This window comes from Hesperophylax consimilis, chromosome 10 (genome assembly GCF_061612785.1).
Source record: "Hesperophylax consimilis isolate HC1 chromosome 10, BYU_Hcon_1.0, whole genome shotgun sequence".
NCBI lineage: Eukaryota > Metazoa > Arthropoda > Insecta > Trichoptera > Limnephilidae > Hesperophylax > Hesperophylax consimilis.
Genome location: NC_142845.1, coordinates 30480936 through 30504537, shown reverse-complemented (window position 1 = coordinate 30504537; position 23602 = coordinate 30480936). Strand labels below are relative to the sequence as shown.

Below are 23602 nucleotides of genomic sequence, written 5' to 3'. Positions count from 1 at the left end.
TCAATAAATAAATGTCCTGCAATAACCGGTGAATTCACCCAAGTCTAACATTATGTATTTTCAAGTCTGTATTCCATTAATTTACCATTCCGATCCAATATTGTTACCATTACTCATAACTATTTTAAATATTATCATTGTATAAGTCAACGATAAAATAAATATTTTTGTCAACTCGATTCTCTCAACACAGGACCCTGGTGAGATAGGCACAGTCCGTTTTTTTATTTATTAAAAAAATATTATATAGACGTACCAATAAACAAATAAATCTAGTCGCAACTACGCCTATTTACGGTAGCTGCTTGACGAGCCACTTGCAGCGACTACCTTGTGACGAAGCGATGCTGTCGCTACTATTCAAGTAGCAGCGTCAAAATAGCCCCGTGTGACACAACCTTTAGCAGCGGCAAAGCATTTCCGTCTTATTTGATTACATTTCAGATGTCAGGGCGCTTCCGTCGAAGTTAATCCACCGGAAAAATAACATCTTTCCGATATTCCCTTTGATTGGACGGAAACCCGAGGAATCTTTCTTTGAATAATGATTGTATCGCATAAAAGACGCTGAATTTAAAAGTCTTATTATTTTACCATCCACGATTTTAAATTAATGAAGAGCCCTGACATTTTCACTCATCTTTGAGTCTTTTGTGAATGGTTTTTTCTTGGATTGAGTAATTTTGTGAAGAAATATGAAAGCTTTATGTATTTTCTTTGAAAGCTTAATGAGACCTGAAAAATCACGCTTTCATTTTTGTTTGTTTTCTTAAAAGTTAATCTTACTTTTAAGGTACCTAAATATGTTTTGAATAATTAAATAACAAATTCATTAAGAAAATAAACCGCTAATCGGTAGGGTTTGAATTCGAAACTTCGTGCAGCGAATTAAATGGAAAAAATACATTTATCGTCTACTAGTTTCCCTTTTATATATAATAAATAAGTATTAATAAGACTATATACAAATGAAATACTATGTTTACACCACTTTTGATTAATAATAATCTACATGTGTTAAAGTCAATGATTTCTTCGTCGGGATAATTAAAACTAGCGATTTTAAAAATAGGTAATAATATACTAATAAGTAAATATAGACAAAAATATTATTAAGTTAAAATAAATATTTTATTTATATATAAACGTGTTTAAAATTGTCTTAGAAAAAAGGTAGCACTTTGGTCGTATTTCTAATCAGTCCATAAAATTTTATTTTGTGGTAACTTCAGGACAGTCAATATCAATATTTATAAATTTATTTAGCCTTTTCATTATAATTATTATTTTGAATTTGAATTTCAGCTTAAAATTAATAAATCTAAAGAATTTGTGGTATAATTTTATATTATTGGAATTTATGTGTGGTTAGAGATGCCCAACATTAGAAATGCTGTCCTTTGTAAATAAATTCTAGTTTGTAACTCATTTTAGTAAAAAATAATTTAATCCATCGATAAAATGTTTAACCAAAAATGATTGCATTCGCAGATATATTTAATTGCAGGGGTGATGGACAGCCAGCTGTTGTTAACCTGGCGTATTCCATACTTCAGGGCCAGTGGCGGTTTGTGGTTTTTTCAATGGGGGTTCAGAATTTCAAGAGAAGATATATTAAATGAAAATTTAGTTACTGTTGTTTTCGCTGTATACTGGAGAAAGCTCCACACAATATTTCATCTGAAGAATGTAGCGTCTTATCTAAAGAAGGGTTGAATTTTAAGCACGAAAACAAAAGTATAGATATATTAAAATCTGTTTATTTTATTAGTAGATTTACATTTTCTATTTAGCAAACGGTTGTAGAAATATAATATAATAAAAAAAGGTTGCAGGAACAAGGAAAATAAAATGTACACAAATTTACTGCAACTGCTATAGAATGTTAAATACCAAAATATTACATACTAAATAACATTTAACTTGCATCCTGGACCAGATCTTCTTATTTCGCATGCTCACTGAGAAGTTTCTGGCAGAAAACCAAAAACTTTTCTTTGCTTTTGTAGATCTACAAAAAATACGACCGAGTGGATGGGAAAAAGCTATGGAAGGTGTTGTCCAAGTATGGAGTGAAAACGAATCTGACATAGGAAATTGCGTATCAATATGAGGGAAGTGTTGCATGTGATAGGGTGAACGGTGGTTCTACGGGTTGGTTTGATATCACAAAAGGTGTTAAACAAGGCTGCGTAATGTCACCATTGTTATTCAATCTATACATGGATATTTGTACGCAAGAATTGAAAAAGGTAGGATTGGGTGCAAATTTGAGTAATCTTAGAGTATGTTGCCTGTTGTATGCTGATGATGCGGTACTGATTGCTAACAGAATGGAAGATCTACAATCTCACATGTCTAGGATGAACGAAGTATGTATGAAGAATGAGTTAATGGTGAATGTTGCTCTTCGTCCTATTTTTCAGTGGCGTGGATTTCAAATGCGGAAATTTAGTGGCGTACCGTTTATAATATGTTGATGTTGTAATGCAAGTTTGTCTTAAACAAATAAATTTTCTCTTATTTTTAAGGAGTTCACCGCACAAACGCACTTTTGAGAAAACCACCACTTTTCAGTACATTGGCGTCTTGAAATCGGTGACATTGTTGCAGAGTCATAATTAGTGTGGTACTATGGCGCATCTATCGGATCTAGTTTATTGAACCCCATAGATAAGTTAATCTGTTTTTTTTTTCAAATTGTTAATGCCTATGTCTCAATATAAGATTTACTCCCATTATTAGTATTCACCTTGAACTCGCGTACTAAGTCGGTAACTAAAACACCAGGAAAATACGCACATGCGGGGAACTTTTCCTGTTGTTATAAAGAGTTAAGTGTTCTCGTCTCGCGAGGAATCTATCATTGCTTTCTTTCGCAGAATGTGTTTTTGTTCTGCGGGAAAAGCCTAAACTGCTGCCAGGAGTCAGGCTTTTTACACTCGCACAAAACTCACCGCACTTAAAGACATTTCCTGCCGCTCTGGGTACACTAAGTCACACAGGCCCTCCCCCTTGATCATCGAAAGAGTTTTTTGCCTACATTTGAGCCTTTTTTCTATTTTACGGTTTTTTTCACTTAACACTTTGGAAACATTAAACCTAACGCAATTTTGTATTTTTAATAATGCATACTTATTCAAAGAAATATCTGCCGTCCTCCGTGGTCCAGCGTTTAGAGATTATGGGTTTCAATCCCGACAAACCCAAATATATTTTGTACGTTTTTGTGTTATTTCACATTATAATAAAAATATATCCCTGTCTACCTCGTAAGAGTGTTTGCCACACCAAACTACATATTGAGAGGTGTTTTATTTCCCAGCACTGGGAGGAATTGTTGAGGGTACCCGGAATGAGACAATCCAAAGTACCTACTCATAAACGAACCACACCGTAGACTAGTGATACTCAACCTTTTTCTTCTGCGGGCCACATTCATATGTTTGTAAAGCTACGCGGGCCGCAACACTATCTTGATTCCCCCTTTTATTATTCGAAATCCATGGGGGGGGGGGGTTGTTAGAGAATTTCTGTACGTGAAAATTTCCGGCCGTTTAAAATATTATATTATAGCCTTCGTAGGTAGTAACACTGGTAACCATTTAACTTTAGAACTGTCAAAATTATGTGTTGCCACGGGCAAAATTATTTGCGCGCATGTTTGTCTGTCAATTTTTTGTTTTTTAGAGATAGATCTAGCGTGTGCAGTTATGGTGTGCAGTAGCAACACTCTAAGAGAATATTATATTATATAGATAGTATATTATACTTATACTATCCTCTTCGAGTTTCAACGTCTGTACGTCAAAGTCGCAATTAATCTCAAATTAACGTGATATAGAATGCCAGATTTTGTAAATCATGTTCCTGATATTAAATGTATGGAGGGCCGCACAAAATAGCTCGGCGGGCCGCAGGTTGAGTATGACTGCGTAGACGAACCAAACCATAGACCAACCAGGCAACTACGCAATATAGACGTAAACTCACTGAGTGAACTGGTATCACTACTAACGGAACACTACCATCTCAGGAGACGCATGCAGCTGTTGTGAGTAGTAAACATAAATAGAGACAGGAAATGTGAAGAGAATGAAGGGACTCCATCTCACCTAGAGTGCCAGTGTCCCGCCCTAGTGGGAAAGAGTCTCATCTACTTGGAAAGACAAGTTTGTGGATCGGAGATATCTCCGAATATCTAATGACCAATGACAAACCTGGTGAACTTTATCAAAGGGACCGGGTTACCGTAAACGTCAAAGGAATGAGGCAAAATGGGAAACAGTACAAGGGGTCCCTGATCTCACGGGAACTATGTACACCGTCTCCGATTTATATTTTTTAAAGTTTTTTTATTAGAATAGAAATTCGTGTTTAGTGACTATATTTAAATAACTAGACACTTCTTAACTTTTCTCTACCCCATCCCCTTCCCCTCCCGTTCTCTCTAGACTCGTAACATAACCCAAGTGGGGATTCCATGTTCCTAATTTCTACGGAGAGTTAGAACTATTGTCTATATATATTTCCAGAAAATCTGACTGCAAAGTTTTTCCTTCTATACCAAGTATTAATAACTGCTATAAATATATTTTTTAAAGATTTCTCGACTGATTGAGATACATTATTGGAAAATTTGAACCATCTAGAGATTTAACGAGCGGCTACAAAGTTTAATAATTTGTGCGAGCGGCTTGAACAGATCGTCATCTATAGTGTCTACACGAACTTGTCTGTTGGTATTATCCTCACCTTGTCGTGTTCTTTATTAATTTTGCTTTGCAAAAGGGCCCACTTAAGGCGCGTTGATTGTATCAGGGCGTTAAAGTGTATTCTGGCATTCCCTTTCTCTTGGACGGGCCGGAGGGAGGCGTGTAGGCTGTACGGAGTAAGGGTGTAGACTCTAAGGGTGGTGGTACCCTCACCCCTCCCATAGGAGCGGGGACTTGTTAGGTTTAAAGGCCTCCCAAGGCTTTCATGGAATTTTACGGCCCAACAGTAAAAGCCACCGTAATTTGTAAGGGGGTAGGGGTGAAATGCGAATGACAATGAGGACTCCCATCTATTGCCTTATTTTAATCCCAATCGGGCCGAAATACGGCATGGAGTTTAGGGTTTTGATCAATCTCACTTGGCGTGAATAACAATCGAATCGTGCAATTAAGGTATAAAAAACACAATAATATTTGGGTTTTTTTACCATCGGGATGAAAATTAGTTAACTGACATTATAAAACACCATGTTTTCTGTCTCAAATTGTTAAGATAAAGAAATTCATGCAGTTTATTTCTTTATTTTAATCATGTAATCATTTAACAGTCCAAAAAATATAAAACACATAATATTTTTTAAATCCAAAATTTGGACGAGACCAGGTAGTAATGTTAGTTGCGCCAAAATGCCAACATTTCTATTTGTGCTGGATCACTGGATGGCTGAATCGTATCTTATTTAGTTACCATAATATAAGTTTAGTATCTGACACCTATTGTTCGTAATGGAAACAAAAACGTTTGAATGAAAATAAATTTTGTTTCATGTTTTCTTACTACGCCTTCAAGGATGGTAGTTTACGCTATAAAAAGCACATGTTGGCGACCGTCTCGGGCGCTTCTCAAATTGTTATCTTACGCCACTCCATCCACTTGCAGGTGCTATCCGACCACCAAAGGGTTTTATCCTTCCGCGGTGACCTCTGGGCCTCTGCTGTATTTTATAGAAAACTTTATTGCCAGCCTAATACTTTAAATGCTCCCCGCGCACACACAAACGTAGAGTGTTTTTTTTCTTCTTTTTACGTTTACGTTTACGATTACGGCCTCCCGCCTTTACTGCCTTCCATTTCGATGATCTCGCTGGTTTTTTAACGTCCATCTGGCGCGTAGCAGTCTTCGTTTTTATAAGCCACCTTGTGGACATCATTTTCAGCTGTAAGCACTTTGTTTTTGGTGGTAATTCGTTTGCCGTGAGTGTTTGGTTAAATAGTTTGTATCAAAAATGTTTTTCTTTTTATTTCGGCTTCATCATTTTTATTTATTATGATATGGCATGTTTCATTTAAAAATCCATAAAACTCTTCTTTCATTAATCTCGATATTTCATATGGTCATGACGATCAATATGTTTTTTTCAATCGTAATATGTGAAATATGTACCAATATTTTTATATCAAAGATAGATGTACCAATATTTTTATATTTACTTTTATATCAAAGAAAGATGTACCAATATTTTATAATATTTTATATTTAATGTTTACAATAAATTGGTGTTAAAATTATTAGTTATTTTATCATAATTATGTATACCCACAAAGTGTATGCTACATGTGAAAATTCATATAATTACTTTTAAGGATCCAGCAAAAATTTGTATATCTTTCATAATTCGATTGAAAAAACCTTTCCTAATTATTATAACTGTGTAAATGACTAAAATAAACCCTTAAACATGAGTTTTTCTCAATTATGGAGGTATTAAGATAGTAACATCAAAAAATATAATATTTACCTTAGTTTTTTATTTACCTTGTATTTTTTTAATATAAAATATGTCAACACTGTAAGACATTATCTATTTTTTTGACAAATAAATAAAAAAAAAACTGTTGCTGTCTCAGTGGGTATTATTTTTATTTATTTGTCAGACAAAAAGTCAACAAAGCAGGGATAAATCAATTCTTCCCTACTGAACTATGATTTGAAATAAATAAAGACATAACAGAAACTTGAATGGTGCTACTAATGAAACTGAAGAAAATAATTATTACGAAAATTGCCTTTATTTTTCAGCAATTAGTAAAATAACATATTACTAACTTGTGTGAATAATTTCATAATATAATATGCCCACCTCATTAAACCAACCCGCAAACAAAAGGTTTCAGCCTGGCTCAAAACAAAAGATACACAATTTTTTCAGAACTAAGACACCAACCAATATACCAACTGTCTCTGCTTTTAATCAAATCTCTGGTACCCTTACCGATTGTGGCTTTTAAGATATCTCGTTTGTGTTACATTAACTTATGATATTTGTCCAGGATGGCTCGAACCTCTGTTGGACCGCATAGCCCGCGACCCGACTACCGTAGTGTGTCCCGTGATCGATGTTATTGATGACACCACACTGCAGTTCCACTACCGCAGCGGGGGCACAATCAACGTAGGCGGCTTCGACTGGAATCTGCAGTTCAATTGGCACCCTGTGCCCGAGCGGGAGAAGAAGCGCCACTCGCACAACTCGGAGCCCGTATGGAGCCCTACCATGGCCGGTGGACTCTTCTCGATTGATAAGGTACGAATCTATTATGCTTTTTTCCGCTAAAAATATTAAAACCTTAGCTAATTACTTTAATGATTTCTCCAAACAAACGCTTCCAATTTTGAAAATTCAACTTAAACAACTCGCGTCAACTATGATTATCTACTATGTCAACTCAATTTACTAAAATTATCTGAACGTTGAATAGTTAATGACTTTAAATGTTTATATAAGATCATAAATTCAATCATTGACAGCTCTGAACTATTATACTTGATTTCTTTACATATACCTCGCAAACCAACATCGAGGCATTATCTACCGTTCTATTGTGATAACTCCAACACAGAATTTCAATTCTATACCCCCGTTCGCCGTATACAAAATTTGGGTAATGACTATAAAGATGTTGTTGATATATTCAACACATCATTCACCAAATATAAACAACTTATTACCCAATTTATTTCAGAAAGAAGAATATCAAATATAATATAATTTAACTATAGAAACTAAGTAGCTCTGTTTACCTTACCAAATTTTTGTAATTTTCCATTATATTTTTCCATCTTGCATGGTGGAGTGTCTTGTTTCCACTTTATTTCGTTTTGACATTGTTTTTGTTTATGAGGTTGTGTTTTATTATGTCTTCTATTTTCTTTTTGATTTTGTTTTTTGATTTTACTTTGATTTTGTTTTCTTTTTGATTTTGTTGTGTTTTTTGTAAACAAATAAGAAAATAACATATAAAAGCCCAACCGGGCGTGAATTTATAAATAAATAAATTGCAAAAGATCTAGAGTTACTGACAGAGAATATGTACACCTAAAATTGGCGTATTAAATATTACGCTTTTTCATGGATAAATCATAATTGGGGTTGCTATACATTGCAATCGCCAGGAATCTGTAAATCGATATTCACATCTTTGTGCATTCAAACGTCCAGCCTGCAGGCCGTAACTTATCTATGATCTGATTGTATGCACCAGACAATACTCTCAGACAATGATCTATGGCGTCATGTAATTTGAAAATTTTATTTATTTGGATTTTATTGGTTAAAAAAATTAGCGTCATTTCTATTCATGGATCTTTGAACTTATATGAGTATTTGGTACTTCGTGTGCTTCCGATTTTTATTGATATGATGCGTATGTTCAAACGGATATTTTTTATTCGTAAATTAATCACGTATATCTTGTTCCCAGGCGTTCTTCGAGAAGCTCGGCACCTATGACAGTGGATTCGATATCTGGGGCGGCGAGAACTTGGAGTTGTCTTTCAAGACCTGGATGTGTGGGGGCACGTTGGAGATCGTGCCCTGCTCTCACGTGGGACACATTTTTCGCAAGAGGTCGCCCTACCAATGGCGCAAGGGGGTCAACGTGCTAAAGAGAAACTCCATCCGTCTGTCAGAGGTAGGTCTTTCATTCTATGTAATGGTCTTTTTTTACTATTTGTGCGAAACTCGCCATTTTGTAATAAGTAATTTTGCAAATTTTTTTTACATTTGTGTAGTATTTTGTTTTATTTAACCGAGATACTCTTTTTTCTCTAATTTTGACTAAAAAGTTCACAAGATCAAAGAAACTAGCTAAACCTCTTTTTTTATTTACACGGACAAATATTATTGGAAGTTTTCAACTGTTCTTCTGATAAATAATTAGCGCTTTTCGTATTTTTACCCATTACAGTAGAATTATCAAAGCGATTTCTGCATTCTACTTGTAATAGTTTCCATATTTATTTTTGATTCAGACAAAAATACAGATTTTTAAGTTTTAGACAACTCTAGATTATGTTTAATTATATGCAGTCTCGAATGTTATGCATACCACCTTAGTTTTGTGTTTATGGTATGAAATCCTCCCAACAGGTGTGGCTAGATGAATATGCCAAGTACTACTACCAGAGGATCGGAAACGACAAAGGTGACTTTGGAGATGTTTCCGACAGAAGAGCGCTGAGGACTAACCTCAAGTGCAAGTCCTTTGACTGGTATCTGAAGAACGTCTATCCAGAATTGTTCATCCCCGGAGATGCTGTCGCCAACGGAGAGGTGCGTGATTGCTTCATCTTACTTGTCATTTTTATCAACATCGCAAAAAAATGTAGATGATGTTTGCTCTTGAAGCCACATAAAATTTAAAAATTCATAGCATTTCTTAAAAAAATTACATTTTTGATCAAATCACATGTTATTGGAAAAAGGGTTGACCTAGATTTGAATTCAAGATTTTTCGCTGCCTGGCGTCTGCTCCCACCACTGAGCTAATATTTCAATTTTCTCAGAACCCCTGTGTTTCTCCAATCTACATTGTGTGTGTTTTTTTTTTTATCATATCTACTTAAGCGTTTACCTTTTAAGTTCTTTGGTCATCCAGATGTAGATATATTAAACCTTCTAGTATTTATTTTGTAACCAGGCATTAAAGTAATGATACGTACTACTGCCCTGCCCAAAAAAATTAATATTTCGTAACCCTTATCAATCTTATAACTAACACTTAATATTTCAGATTTTTAAATTTGTTTTGTTCTCTATGAAGAATTACCTGCTGTTTTGTTCCTATTTAACTAATCAGCGACTTTCGAATTTAGTTCCGAAACTTAGGTATGGGCGGAAAGATCTGTCTGGATTCTCCTTTGAGGAAGACTGACCTTCATAAGCCGGCGGGACTTTATCCTTGCCATCGTCAAGGGGGAAATCAGGTACCACCGGGAGCCGAAAACTTCCTGTGGATGAAGCAAATGCAGTTGCACCTGTACCAACTGCCAAGCATGCTGTAGAAAACGTATTCATTTTCGGCACGCAATTTTCTGTCGATCCTTTATGAACTCAACAGAAGAGTTCTCAAAATTATATAAATAAAGATTTTATAACCTTACATCTGACCAGAAAATGATTTAGAGCAACGTCTTTGATGGTTCATAAAGGAAACATTTTTACCCCTTTCACAGCTGAATGTCCAGTTTGCTGATGGTTGCTGCTGCAGCCCCTGCTTTTTGTGTTGCATCATCTGTAATGTCCCAGCACGATACTGCACTGCGTTATATTACTTCCTCCAGCATGCGCTTGCATCAGATTTTATTTATTCAATTAAGTCGTAGACTGTGTAACTGACCCAATAACCAATTATTTATTTCCTATCCACTATTTATTATTCTAACTGGGTTAGCAATTAGAATTTCAAAGTGTTTCCATTTTTCTCGTATCCGTAAAATCACTAGCTGCACTTTTTTTACCCTCAAACAATCAATAGATAGGGCAGTGCACATTTGATATCCCCTGATCCTGGGTCACATCGTAATAATTTTCACTTGTCGGTTTCACTCCACGAACCATTGTGTGCCTGTTTGATTATGCACCGTTGAACTAACATTCAAGTTTCCCTTAGATTCGAAATCTATCCGGGCATAAAAACAGATGTCTGGACTCATTGCGAAAGAAAGACTTAAAGAGAAAACCGTTGGGGATACATAGGTGCCACTTAAAAGGACAAAACCAGGTTTGCTCGACCTATGCGCTCCTTGTTTTGCTGGGCCGAAAATCGTTGAAACCGTCAATGTAGATATTTTTGTGTGATTTCATCCATCTTTTCATTGTTATTTATCGCTTTCGAAGAGATCCAACGAAGCTGTACTGACGTACTTTTGAACTAAAACTACAAGTTTTTTTTAAATTTTACGTTCTAAACTATTTTTTAGACATTGTCTATACCCACGTTTTGTTTGTCGCACAAGGGATAGGTGTACTAACCCATGAGTTTCCTTTAGATTCGTAATCTTTCCGGGGATGAAATGTGTCTGGATGCACACATATCATTTGAAAATTGGGGTGATCCCGTAATCGTCTATCAGTGTCACAATCAGGGATCAAACCAGGTTTGCTGGGTTCATGCGTATTTTTTTTCGTTTGGCCTATATTACTTTGGGTCTATGTTTCGTTGAACCTACAATTGGGACTTTGGCTCTATGTAGGAATGGGATTTTTGTATGTTTGTTTTATGTCAAAAACCAGTACTTTTTGTTGAATTTCACTCAACGTTATTAGTTCGAAATACATTTTTTCTTTTGTACTAAATAAAGTGCAAAGCGTGAATAAATTATTTATAATCTTTTTAACGCAAAAGAATAATAATGTGAAAATGGAACGTTTTCTTAAACACGTGTACATTTGTTTGTTGCACAAGATATAGGTGTACTAACTCATGAGTTTCCTCTAGATTCGTAATCTTTCCGGAGACGATATGTGTTTGGACGCTTACATAACCTGGTTCACAATTGGCAATGCCGTCATAATTTATAAATGCCATCACCAACTCAATCAGGTTTGCCGGGCTCTATCTATTTATCTATATTACGTTGGTTATATGTTCAATTTGAATCGATTGTGACTTTATTTCGTTGGGTATTTGTTTGGTTCATTAAACGTCATATTTTGAAATTCAATTTTCTTGCCTACCCAAAAGGCGACATATTTCTATTTTGCTCTTTTCATTAGTATTTTTTTCGTTTGGTCTATATTACGTTGGGTCTATGTTTCGTTGAACCTAGAATTGGGGCGTTGGGTCTATGTAGGAATGGGATTTTTGTAAGTTTGTTTTATGTTAAAAACCGAGTACTTTTTGTTGAATTTCACTTAACGTTATTAGTTCGAAATACATTTTTTCTTTTGTACTAAATAAAGTGCAAAGCGTGAAGAAATTATTTTTAATCTTTTTAACGCAAAAGAACAATAATGTGAAAATGGAACGTTTTCTTAAACATATGTACATTTGTTTGTTGCACAAGATATAGGTGTACTAACTCATGAGTTTCCTCTAGATTCGTAATCTTTCCGGAGACGATATGTGTTTGGACGCTTACATAACCTGGTTCACTATTGGCAATGCCGTCATAATTTATAAGTGCCACCACCAATTCAATCAGGTTTGCTGAATCCATGCGTCTTCTGTTCGTTTATCTATATTACGTTGGGTCTATGTTTCGTTGAACCTATCATTGGGACTTTGGGTCTATAAAGGAATGGGATTTTCGTATGTTTGTTCCATGTTGAAATCAGTGTTCTATTTTGAAGAATTTCACTTAACTTACTGAAGTGCAATGCGTGAAGTAATTGATTTTAATCGTTTTTAACACGTTATATAAGAACAATCATGTGAAAATGAAACGATTTCTTGAAAAAAAATACGTTTTGTTTGATGCATAAGAGATAGGTGTACCAAATCACGAGTTTTTCTCTAGATTCGTAATCTTTCCGGAGACGATATGTGTTTAGACGCTTACGTAAGCTGGCTTACAATTGGCAATGCCGTCATAATTTATAAGTGCCATCACCAACTCAATCAGGTTTGCTGGGCTATATCCGTTTATCTATATTACGTAGGTTATATTTTCATTTGAATCGATTGTGACTTTATTTCGTTGGGTATTAGTTTGGTTCATTAAACGTCATATTTTGAAATTCAATTTGCTTGCCTACCCAAAGGCGACATATTTCTATTTTGCTCTTTTCATGCGTACTTTTAGATTTTTTTTTAATACGACAAAACAAAGTATTGATTCGTATCACTTCAAACATTGTTTTTTTTATACTGACTAGATAGTTTGATTTTTTGTAACTAACCCCATTTTTACTGAAGCACTAATATTGTTGAACTAAAATATTATTTTTCTCCAAAGCTAAAATATAGATGCCGAATTTTGGGTGAAATCAGTTGTCGTTGTTACTTGGATTTATATATTTTTTGCATTTTTTTCTAACCCGCTTGCACGCATGAATGATGAAGCACTTGTTTTAACTCGCAATTTTCCTCCTACGAATCAGATCGGAAACGATTGGTCAAATCAATGCCTGGATTCTGCCTGCAAGCCTGAAGATATGCACCGCCCCGCTGGGCTCTGGCCTTGCCACGGACAGGGGGGCAACCAGGTAAGGCACTTCTGGAGCTACCCTCAACACAACACTTAGGGGAGGGCGATTCTTCCGGCCAACCTTCTAAGGCCATAATTGTCAATACACTTTTAATCTAGAACCAGATTCAATGATTGTATCTCAAAATTATTAATCATAATCATTTTTAAATCTTGGGCTTGTCCCCTGTTTTTTTTTAAACAACACTAAAATATTCGAGATCTTGAGCTAGAATCTAAAATCCACTTCTTTCTTGACCTAATGTAGAATGTTTCTCTCTCCTAATATCTACTTCAATGGCAGTTATCTAACTACGTAAATGTTTCAACGGGCATGTGGAAAATATGTGATGAAACTAGCATCCTCTTTGTTTAATACTTTTCTAATAAAAATTGTATATTGCATACTCTTCTTACTAATAATATCTTCCTCTACCGATAACAATGGTTGAAATTGTTTATTTATAACTAGGAACTATGCAAGTTTTATTATATTTATTTACATGTAATTTTTTTGAATTCGTCTAGTATTATTTCCACAGTTAATAAAAAAATATTATTTCGCCACTTTTGTACAAATCGAATATTTTTTGTAGGGTCGGATTCAGAATTATTTATACGCCGTTGAGTCTGCGACTAAAGTATCAAGTAGAAGCTTACCTTGGAAGAATAAATGCTTACCCTGTTCCTCGTAGCCTGTGTAGAGTGTAGTTGGAGCGTAGAGCGAACGGTAGTTGGTTTCTTTGAGCTGCCGTAGATCAATTTGGTCCCTTGGGAAGCGGCTCGATCTTTCCGATCCTCCTACTTAAATATGTGCTCCTGATCTTAAAAGCAATCCCAATACCAAACTCCTCTCAACTATTCTCTCTGCCGGGTAAACTAAAAAAGGTAACTCGGATCAAGGTAAATGGTAATTCGATTTGTATAACCCTCAAAATGAGAGTAAAAGTACCCTCTGACCTCTCGCAAAAAGGGCAAGCGTGATTTTCAAAGGATCCTTTGAAAGTCTTCTATGGAATTCTCCTGCAAATATATAGGCGACTGAATCGTGATCACAATTATGTAGATCACTTTTTGATTGAACGACTGCGGTGGTCGAAAATTCAAGTCGATATTATCATTTTTTCACGCGAGTTACGAATCAACATAAATTTTCAAGAGTTTATCTTCAAAGTAGAAAACTTAAATATATTATAATAGGACATTTTATGGTTAAAATTAGATAAAATTATCACAAATAATTGATCTCTGCTGATGGTAGACTGTGTTTAATTTTAAATGTTTACGAGTGCTAAGCCTTTCGCTTTGAAATGTATTTTAGTAACTGCACAACAGAATGTAGGTTGCGGGTTTTCTCGTTTTAATGAATGATCCGAGGGCCAGTAATTTAGTAGTTGTGTTACTAGAATGATACAAACGGCTTCGGTTCAAGAGGCGTCATAGTAAATTAAATACGTACTTGATTAAAGTTGGTCTGTTTGTGTACATCTGTTTCCAAATCATTTGAAGCGATGAAGGGTTTGCCGAAATCCAATTATCCCTGGAGGGTCTAGTTCGGTAAGCATGGCATAAAACGGAATAATAAGATAATTGTTCAGATCTGAATAATTTCGAGATGTGAGTTTACACAAATTGTTCCTTCGATGAAGTTCCGTCGAAAGCGCTCGAGATTAATTGAATTGGATATGAAAAGGCTTTGTTAAATTCAATCATATCTTAAAATCATCTTTTGATCTTTTAATCAAAGCCTTATTCCTTTAATCTAATAATAACGGTGACGACAACTTCAACAAATTTGTTGCTAGTAGCTATGCAAATATCGGAGAATAGATTCAGCTATAGTTCTTAGTCGTATAGTTCTTCTTTCTAAATTAATTGTTAATACTCCAATACTTTTATGGGAGCTGTTTTCTTTGGGTAAGTACTTTAATTCCATTAAATCATTTATAAATTAACTATTGCTTTGTGGTTTTGGTTACTTTAAGCTTTTTATTAGCTTTGTATATTAAATTATTATCCACTAGTTGAATGCTGAATACTAAATTAACAAAGGTATTTCAAAGCTTATAACTAACATTGTTAAGTGTGTTTGGTCCATCCACAGGTAAGTGGTTCAATGTTTTACTTACGGTTAATAAATTATAAACAAAATGTTTAATTACTATTTGAAACATGAATTATCTTTACACTTTCTACTTTTCCGTAATTTCTATTCATTTTCCTACTAAAGACGAAAACCTACTAAATAATATCGTGTTGTATCTTTTTGTTTTGTCATATTGCGTTAGAGAAAAGTGTGCTCTTTTTGATATTAAATTATTTTGATAATAAAAATAATATTTTCAAATGTTTTTTCAAATAATGTTCGCAAAATTGGACGCAACATGTTAATATCTCAATAAGTCATGATTTTTCGAATCTTCTTTTGTGACATGACACAAGAAAAATACACATTTTCGTTTGCTATGTTATACTCTAATACTGCGTACGCTATTGATGTGTCCATTTACTTAACGTTTTCTATCACAAACAACTAAATATTTTTTGTTTAAATTTGACATCACTGAACAATTTATTCTAATCTATCTGAACAAGGCAAAGCGTTGCAGTTGTTCAGTCTATCTGTGCTGATAGAGAAACAAAGGCGCTGTTTTAAAAAAAGTTTGATATTACTTATCACAGATGACATCTATATAATATCGGAATATATATGTATAAAAACTCACGCGCATTCGAATGCAACGTTATGTCAAAATTTCAAAGCAATCGGTGAAGAAATTTCGGAGATTTAAGATTTTGAACAAACGAACATTTTTATTTATATACATCTCAAAATTCTCGACCACAGAGGGGTCCAAAACTATCCTATGTTTCAAGCTGGAATCAACCATACACATTCACAAAATCGGCTGGGCGGTTTCGGAGATTAACGTGTACGAACACATTGATTTTTATATATTAAGATGTAGAAGATTTGTCGTATAGTCATGATTAAGGTAAAATATACCAAAACAAACATTTTATAAGATATTATTATATTTCGTCTACGTAAGGAATAAGAACAGAAGTGCGGACTTTTAAATACAAGATTACAATAACAATATTTTTTCTCAGTTTCATCATTATTCATTATTAAAACTGTTTTCTAATTGTCTTTTTTGTTTTGATAAATTCATTAATTAACAATAATATATTTTTTTTCTCAATTATTTGCGAGAACATTTTTGATTTAAGTAAATTCTTGTATTAATCTTTTTCGTTCTTCTTTGCTAATACAATGTTGTATTATTTCAGTACTGGATGTATTCGAAGGTGGGTGAAATCAGGAGAGACGAAACCTGTGTGGATTACTCCGGCCAGGATGTAATCCTGTACCCCTGCCACGGGTCCAAGGGGAACCAATACTGGGAGTATGACCCTGATGTAAGTTACCTTTTTTCCATATCTATTGTAATGTGACAATAATTCCTTTAAACTACCCAGCGACGAACTAAAGACGAACTAAAGACGAACATTATTGTTTAACAATTTCATCAAATGTTTTACTGTAATAAATATATCGGAATTATTGTACACGCTTATTGTATCCCACTAATATATATTAGTGGGTTGTATATACACAATTTTTTTTTTTAAACTTCCGATATTATGTCCGGGTTAAATCTTCCCCATAGGAAAAACTAAACCCTTCCACTCACTTTTCCACAAATGATCATCTAGTCAATCAACATTATGAAAGTGCATTATATAAGCAAAATAAATACAAAACAATACAAGAACAACACGTCAACTCACCAGAGATCAAATGGGAAAATAATTCACCGACTCCAGATATCAGAGGGTTCGGCTCGGTAGAACTCCTAACAGGGCCTATAAATCCTACTGATCCCTCAACATAAATATTTAAAAAATCTTTCGTTATCCTACATGTATTCAAAATGACCGACTTTTGCATCTTTATGTATAAATTTTTTGATAGATCTAATACGCCTAAATTTTGAATGAGAGAGCTAGGTACAATGCCAGTAGCCGAAATAACAAATGGTAATATTTTTATAGTTTGAGAATGCCAAATTCTTTTATCTCATTTCCTAGATCTGTGTATTTTCTTTTTTTATATATTATTATTATTTATATGTTATTTAAATTTATATATTATAAAAAATTTAAAACTTCCGATTTTATGTCCGGGTTAAATCTTACCCATAGGAAAAACTAAACCCTTCCACACACTTTTCCACAAATGATCATCTAGTCAATCAACATTATGCAAGTGCATTATATAAGCAAAATAAATACAAAACAATACAAGAACATCACGTCAACTCACCAGAGATCAAATGGGAAAATAATTATATAATTTTATTAAATTTATGTATTATTATTATTTATGTTGGCTTTCACCCATTAGTGGTTATATTGGCCATACACAATTAACATTTTTTTCTTGACATTTTTTTGACATACAGATGATTATACAACATACACGTAACATAAATAAACCTAACATAAACATAACGGTGCCCGGATAAATCATCAAAATGATAATTCATCACATCTTTAAAAAGTTATATAAAGTCATGGAAAGTGTAACTAAGTTAAGTAGGTCGTTTTTAATGACTTTATATCACTTTTTAAAGGTGCGTTGAATATACACTGTGTTGAGTTAATCTGTTCCTGTGCTCAGAAACTAATTCAGAAAATCTATTCTTTAAAGCCAAAAATCTGTTTTGGTCATAATATTTGAAACCGCAAAAACTTTCTAACGGTGAACGCTGGCGTCATGAAATTTAGACAGTTTTTTTTATCTGTTTTCTAAGTCAACCGAAATATTTTTAACTTTCACTTCCATCATGGACTTTAGAGTTTTTTTACACTTTAATTGTTTTTTAGGGTATTTAAATGTTTGTGATGAGGAGAGTATTTAATCTCGGGCGAGCCTGTCCAGTTACTTCTTCTGTCGGAGGTTGGCTAACATCAGGTTCATCTTCATTTTGCAGGCTACAGCCCGGAATAATTTGCTAAACAACTATACCTGGTCAACATTCGTACAGTTGAAAAAGTGAAACTTCAAAAAATAATCCTCCTTTACCGTTATAACGATTCTTATGAGCATTTTCCGATTGATTCTTCGTCTTCATTGATTTCATGCCGCCCAGCTAAAAACATAAGCCATCCTCACTTTTTTTATTCTAGCAGCTTGTTGCAATACTCCGACATGCAACCACTAGATTTGGTTATGTAAAGGTGCGTATAAACAGGACAAAATTTCTGCCAGACGAGCCACGAATTTCGGCAAAGGAATCAGCGGCGTTTCGCCCCATTTCACATAATTCGCGGCTCGGCTCGCGGAAATTTCTTTCGGTTTATAAATAGCATAAGGCGAAGCTTAATTTGAAATCAATTATTTTGATTAATCTTTACTACAAATCGGTTTACATTATGAAAACCAAAAAAATGATTTACATAAATTGAGGCTTTTCCTATCGTTGCGCTTGAGTAAAATTAAAGTTAAATTCTTAATTACTTTTTTTTTTAAATAAGCGTAAACTACTAAAATAATAATTTTTCATTGGAAATGCGAAACAACTATAAAAATATAAATTTTTATGGCTCAGATTATCTATGACAGTTTCCCTTTATTAATTTTTTTCCATCTTAAAAATTATTCACAAACTAAAATGTTTGCTCTAAAATCAACCGTTTCTAGACTACATTTGCTAAGCGATTTTATGCCTATATTCGTTGCGGTTAAAGTCAAGCCTCAAACCACCATAGTACAAATACTAAATATGTTTTAGTCTGTTTTGTTTTCAACTTAATATCTTGTAGTTTATTTACATTTATGCTTTTATATGGCAGACTGAGTATTGCCCGAACCGCTCTGTTCAGCTGAAATAAAAAAGCATTATTATTATTATTATTACAAGGCACACTAAGATATACTCATTTTTGGCTTATGTTTTCCTTGCAAGGCCGGTTATCCAGACCCAGGCGCCAGTAACTGTGATATGTAGTTCAGGCTACCGTCTTTTGTCAGGTTTATTATTAACGGCTCTCGCCTAAGACGGCAATTCACTTCAAATCGTCCGATTGATTGATCATGTAATTTCTACATTCCAGACGAAGCTGATGAAACACGGCAGCAGCGAGAAGTGCATGGCCATCAACACGTTCAAGGACAAGCTGGTGATGGAGGACTGCAACGCCAATGAGAAACGTCAACAGTGGCAGCTGGAGAACTTCGACGCCTCCAAGATGTAGTGGTCACTCGACCAGCCAGACACCCAGGCTAGAGAGAACCTGGAGTACTTCGTATGGTGAAAAAATACCCGAGTGCCTTGTCTGGTGGAAACCTGGAATATAACGTGCGGTTCGGTTGAGCTTGGAACGTTTTATTTGATAGAAAACTGGAAGAGTTCGTTTAGTTCAGTTGACTTTGGAACCTTGTATCTTATCTTAACCTGGAACTGGTCGTTCGATCGTGGTTCCGTTGATTTATCTGCCCAAATCTTGATGTGTGGTTAGGTTAACCTTGTTTTTCTGATAGAAACCTGGAACAGTTCGTGTGGTTCCGTCGATCTTGGAACGTTTTATCTGACCGAAAACTGGAACAGTTCGTGTGATCCTTTAACCTTGGAAAGCTGAGTCTGGTTTTTATGATTGAAAACTTCGTCAGGGATTCCTCGTGTAGGTAAATAAGTGGCGTTTAGAGCATTTAGAGCGTTTTGTGTGATGATAACATGGAATATTTTTTCCAATGGAAACGTAAAACAGTGCTTTGATAAAAACTTTACTTAAAAAGTGTTGGATACTTAGTGATTCGAAAATTTGGTTAAAATTTTATCAAAATATTAATGCAAAGGCGAATATAAACTGTTCTTTGTTGTGTAGACATTTAAAATTCTAAAAAATATCATTCCTTGAGCCTGGCATCATTTTTCTTACATATCCTTTTAAATGAGGTTATTCCTTGAAGATATCGTGTTGGACTTTAATGAGGAGAGTGTTTTAAAAATTATATCATAAATTTTACCAACGAGATCTTGCCAGCAGCTTGATGAAATATCCACTGTATTACTTGTAATCATTTAAACTGCAACTTAACTTAGGTAACGATGGCGTTGTTCTCTTCGACTGAGTTTTAATATTAAAATTTGTGGTTGCATTTTGTGATTTAAACAAATAAATAATGTAGTTAAATGTTTTAGAAATTTTAATTCATTATTGTGAATAGTTAATGTAGGCAGGTTCAAAAAATATATATTTATAAATATAATACGTTTAAATGCATCCTGTCATATTAAATAATGATGAAAGGAGACATTTTAGCTATTAATTTTTATCCAAGTTTTTTTTTTCTTTTTACCTACCTATTAAAATCCATTTCTAAACTGACATATCAAAAAAGAAATTGAAACATGTTTTTTAACATTTATGATATCAAAAAGAAAGTCAAAACCTCTTTTTGTAATAACGACAAAATCAAATATATCAAATGTTTTTCATATTTATAAAATTGGTAAGTAATCCATTTATAACAAATATCTTTAAATTCTACAAAATTGCTGGAGTCATACATAATCATAATATCTAATAACTCTTTGTGTTTATTTCTATTCACATTTTTTTATGAATTATAATTTTTTTTCTAAAATGTGATTATTTTGATACACCATAGCGACTATGAGTAGTGTGTAGCATCAAATATTGTAAATAAATATATTATGAAATTTAACACTTTTTGCGATGCGTTTAAATCCATTTCTCAATGTTGATAAAAAAATTGTCTGGTTATTAAATGTGTAGATATATGAAAAATTGACAATAATATATAGATTTTTTTTCAAATTTGCTTTTATTCGTGATAATATATTATTTAATTATTATTCTTATTTTACTTTTTATGCAACCAAACGAAATAGTGCAATTCCTTAAACAGTATTCAAAAGATTTGTGTATCATTCCGAAAAAATCGTTGCCAAATTATTAAGAGTGTGTTTTTTTTTACCGAAACTTGATGCATATATAACTCAATACTTACAATTCCAGTATTTTTTAAATAATTATTTTAATTAAATATTTTACTTTCGTGGTTTAATTATGCAAAGTGTTTCATGCTTATCCAACGAAACTTCAAGAGATAATATTGATTATCTCTTCATGAAAAATTAATTATAAAAATTTCATGAATGTATAAATATAATTTTATTTTATTTATTTACATTCGCTTGACAAAGTGCTTGAATACTCAGACCTCCCTTCATATTCAATATTCAATTGATCGGATTGACGTGCATAACGTAAGTTAAAATTGAAGCAAAGTTTTCTCATTCATTTTTCAACATATTAAAAATAATCAGCTTTCTTTTCACTTCGTAATGTTTAACTACTCCTTGAAGTTTCACGGTATGAATGTGAACCTCAATGTATTTCTTATAATTTATTCAGAATTATTCAATTGTTCTCTGATTGCAAGAAATAGTTTGTAAATATTTGATCACCAAACAGAAGCCATGGTTTTCCGTGTAACGTTGTTACATGTAAAGAAAACACTATTTTAATTTTGCCATTTCTATTTTTATGTTTTTTTCTCCTTAATTATTTTATTATTTCCATGTAATCTAGTCTCACTAGAAAAAAAATCTGTTGATTTTTAAATTAAAATAAAATATGTAACCTGTTGTAAATACCTAGATATTGTATAATGAATTTTAACTTGTTTTTTTCCTTATTTTCAAATGTGTCGTAATGCAAATGCTCAATGAATACATTCCTAATTATTTAGATTTTATTTTAATCATATGACTATTTTTATTGAAACAAATATTCTGCAGTACATTGTGTATTCAGGCCAATTTCCATGGGAAAATAATGATTTAATTAAATAATTTTATTATACTTTCCTATGTTTATTTCCTTTATGTTTTATTAGTCAGCATTTCGAATTAGTTTGTAAACAATTCTTATGTCTTTATTTATTAGACTTAATTCATATATTTACTTTACTGTACTCTCGGCCAGTTACTTATTTAAAAGTCAAAGGAGAAATAAATACCTATTTATGATTATTAAAAAATGTCTTTATGTTCAATACAATAAAAGTTTGTTTTTTTTCGAATTACTTAATATGTATTTTTTTATGTTTTTGTTTTTTAAATATCGTTTGACGAACGTTTATTGGAATAAATTCATTAATAAATACGTTCTCCTATTTTCGATCATGGCCATATTTACCAAATGAGACCAGTCATAGAATGAAAAAGAAAACTAGAAGTGCCTTCAATACAAATTTGAATGGAAACAAAAGTGCCACCGACTTAACAACTTTTGGTTCTATATAATTTAGCATGCGGTCTGCTCTCTTAGGCTTGCCTGAAATAGTATGTCGCCATTCCATTTGAAATTCGTAATCGTGGAGAAACACAGTTTTGTATGGAAAAATGTGCCCAAATTGGGCTTATATTTTTGAATCACGAAACAACCACAAGGCACTTCTTTAGTTATGCTTTATTCTATGAGGCCAGTCAATATAAAATGTGTAATAATGTATAAACATTTCCATTCAGGTTGTAAAACTGCGATAGAAGATTTCATTGGGTTTGTTTTTAAATACTGCCATATACATAAACATTATTTTAATTTCGAAGTCATTTATAGACTTAGTATGTAAAAAATTAAATGTAATTAATACCTCCTTTATTGACCCATATAATATGAATTCATCTTTCGCAGTTTTTCAAGCTGTATTTTCAAAATCTGCTCATATCTTCAAAACAGTATCTGAAATACCTTTTTTTTTATTTTTCAACTATCATATTAACCCATCATTTGTGGTGATTTAATCAATTTTCTATGTCCCATTGAAACCGTGTAAAAGTAAAAAAAGGTTAAATAATAAAATTGAAATATTTCCTTGTGTAAGATATAAATACGTGCCTTATTACAAAATGTAGTTTCAAATTATTGTGTATATATAAATATATATGTAATGAGTAAGATGTATCATAAACTGCTCTACATGATTAATGTGACCTATTACGGAAATAAAAATTATTATGTTGACATCTTTAAACCCTTATTTTCTTAATTCCTCAATATCTCTCCATCTCATTTGGTTACACACGACGCTTTTTATATTCTACATGTCCATATATGGCATTAATTAATAATTTTTTTTGAAATACGCTTTTGCAAGGTATCGCTTTACAATATTAAGACAAATTATTTGTTTGCGCCTGTACATACGCAATATGAATATGAATAAATAGTTTTGATCATTTAAAAACTCAATTCTTTCGAGAGAGGCATACAAATACAATATTGTACTGATGATTCAATCCAATATTGTATGTGTATGCCTTTCTTGAAAGAATTGAGTTTATTTATGGATAAAACTGTTTATTCATATTCATCG

General features: G+C 33.2%; 1 protein-coding gene across 4 annotated transcripts in view; it reads left to right on the top strand.

Moving 5' to 3' along the window:
• The window catches only part of Pgant9 (polypeptide N-acetylgalactosaminyltransferase 9), a 704637-nt gene extending 683965 nt beyond the window's left edge, over nt 1–20672 (top strand). For 3 of the 4 annotated variants that reach the window (XM_089636833.1, XM_089636830.1, XM_089636831.1), the window contains 6 exons: nt 7047–7300; nt 8478–8687; nt 9146–9328; nt 9871–9981; nt 16480–16608; nt 19309–20672. In XM_089636833.1, coding sequence (XP_089492959.1) covers nt 7047–7300; nt 8478–8687; nt 9146–9328; nt 9871–9981; nt 16480–16608; nt 19309–19449 — 1028 coding nt within the window. In that variant the 3' untranslated portion in view covers nt 19450–20672. Of the gene's footprint in view, nt 1–7046; nt 7301–8477; nt 8688–9145; nt 9329–9870; nt 9982–13099; nt 13205–16479; nt 16609–19308 lie in introns of all 4 variants that reach the window. The other variant, XM_089636834.1, reaches the window with a different exon arrangement.
• Nucleotides 20673–23602: the final 2930 nt, after the last annotated feature.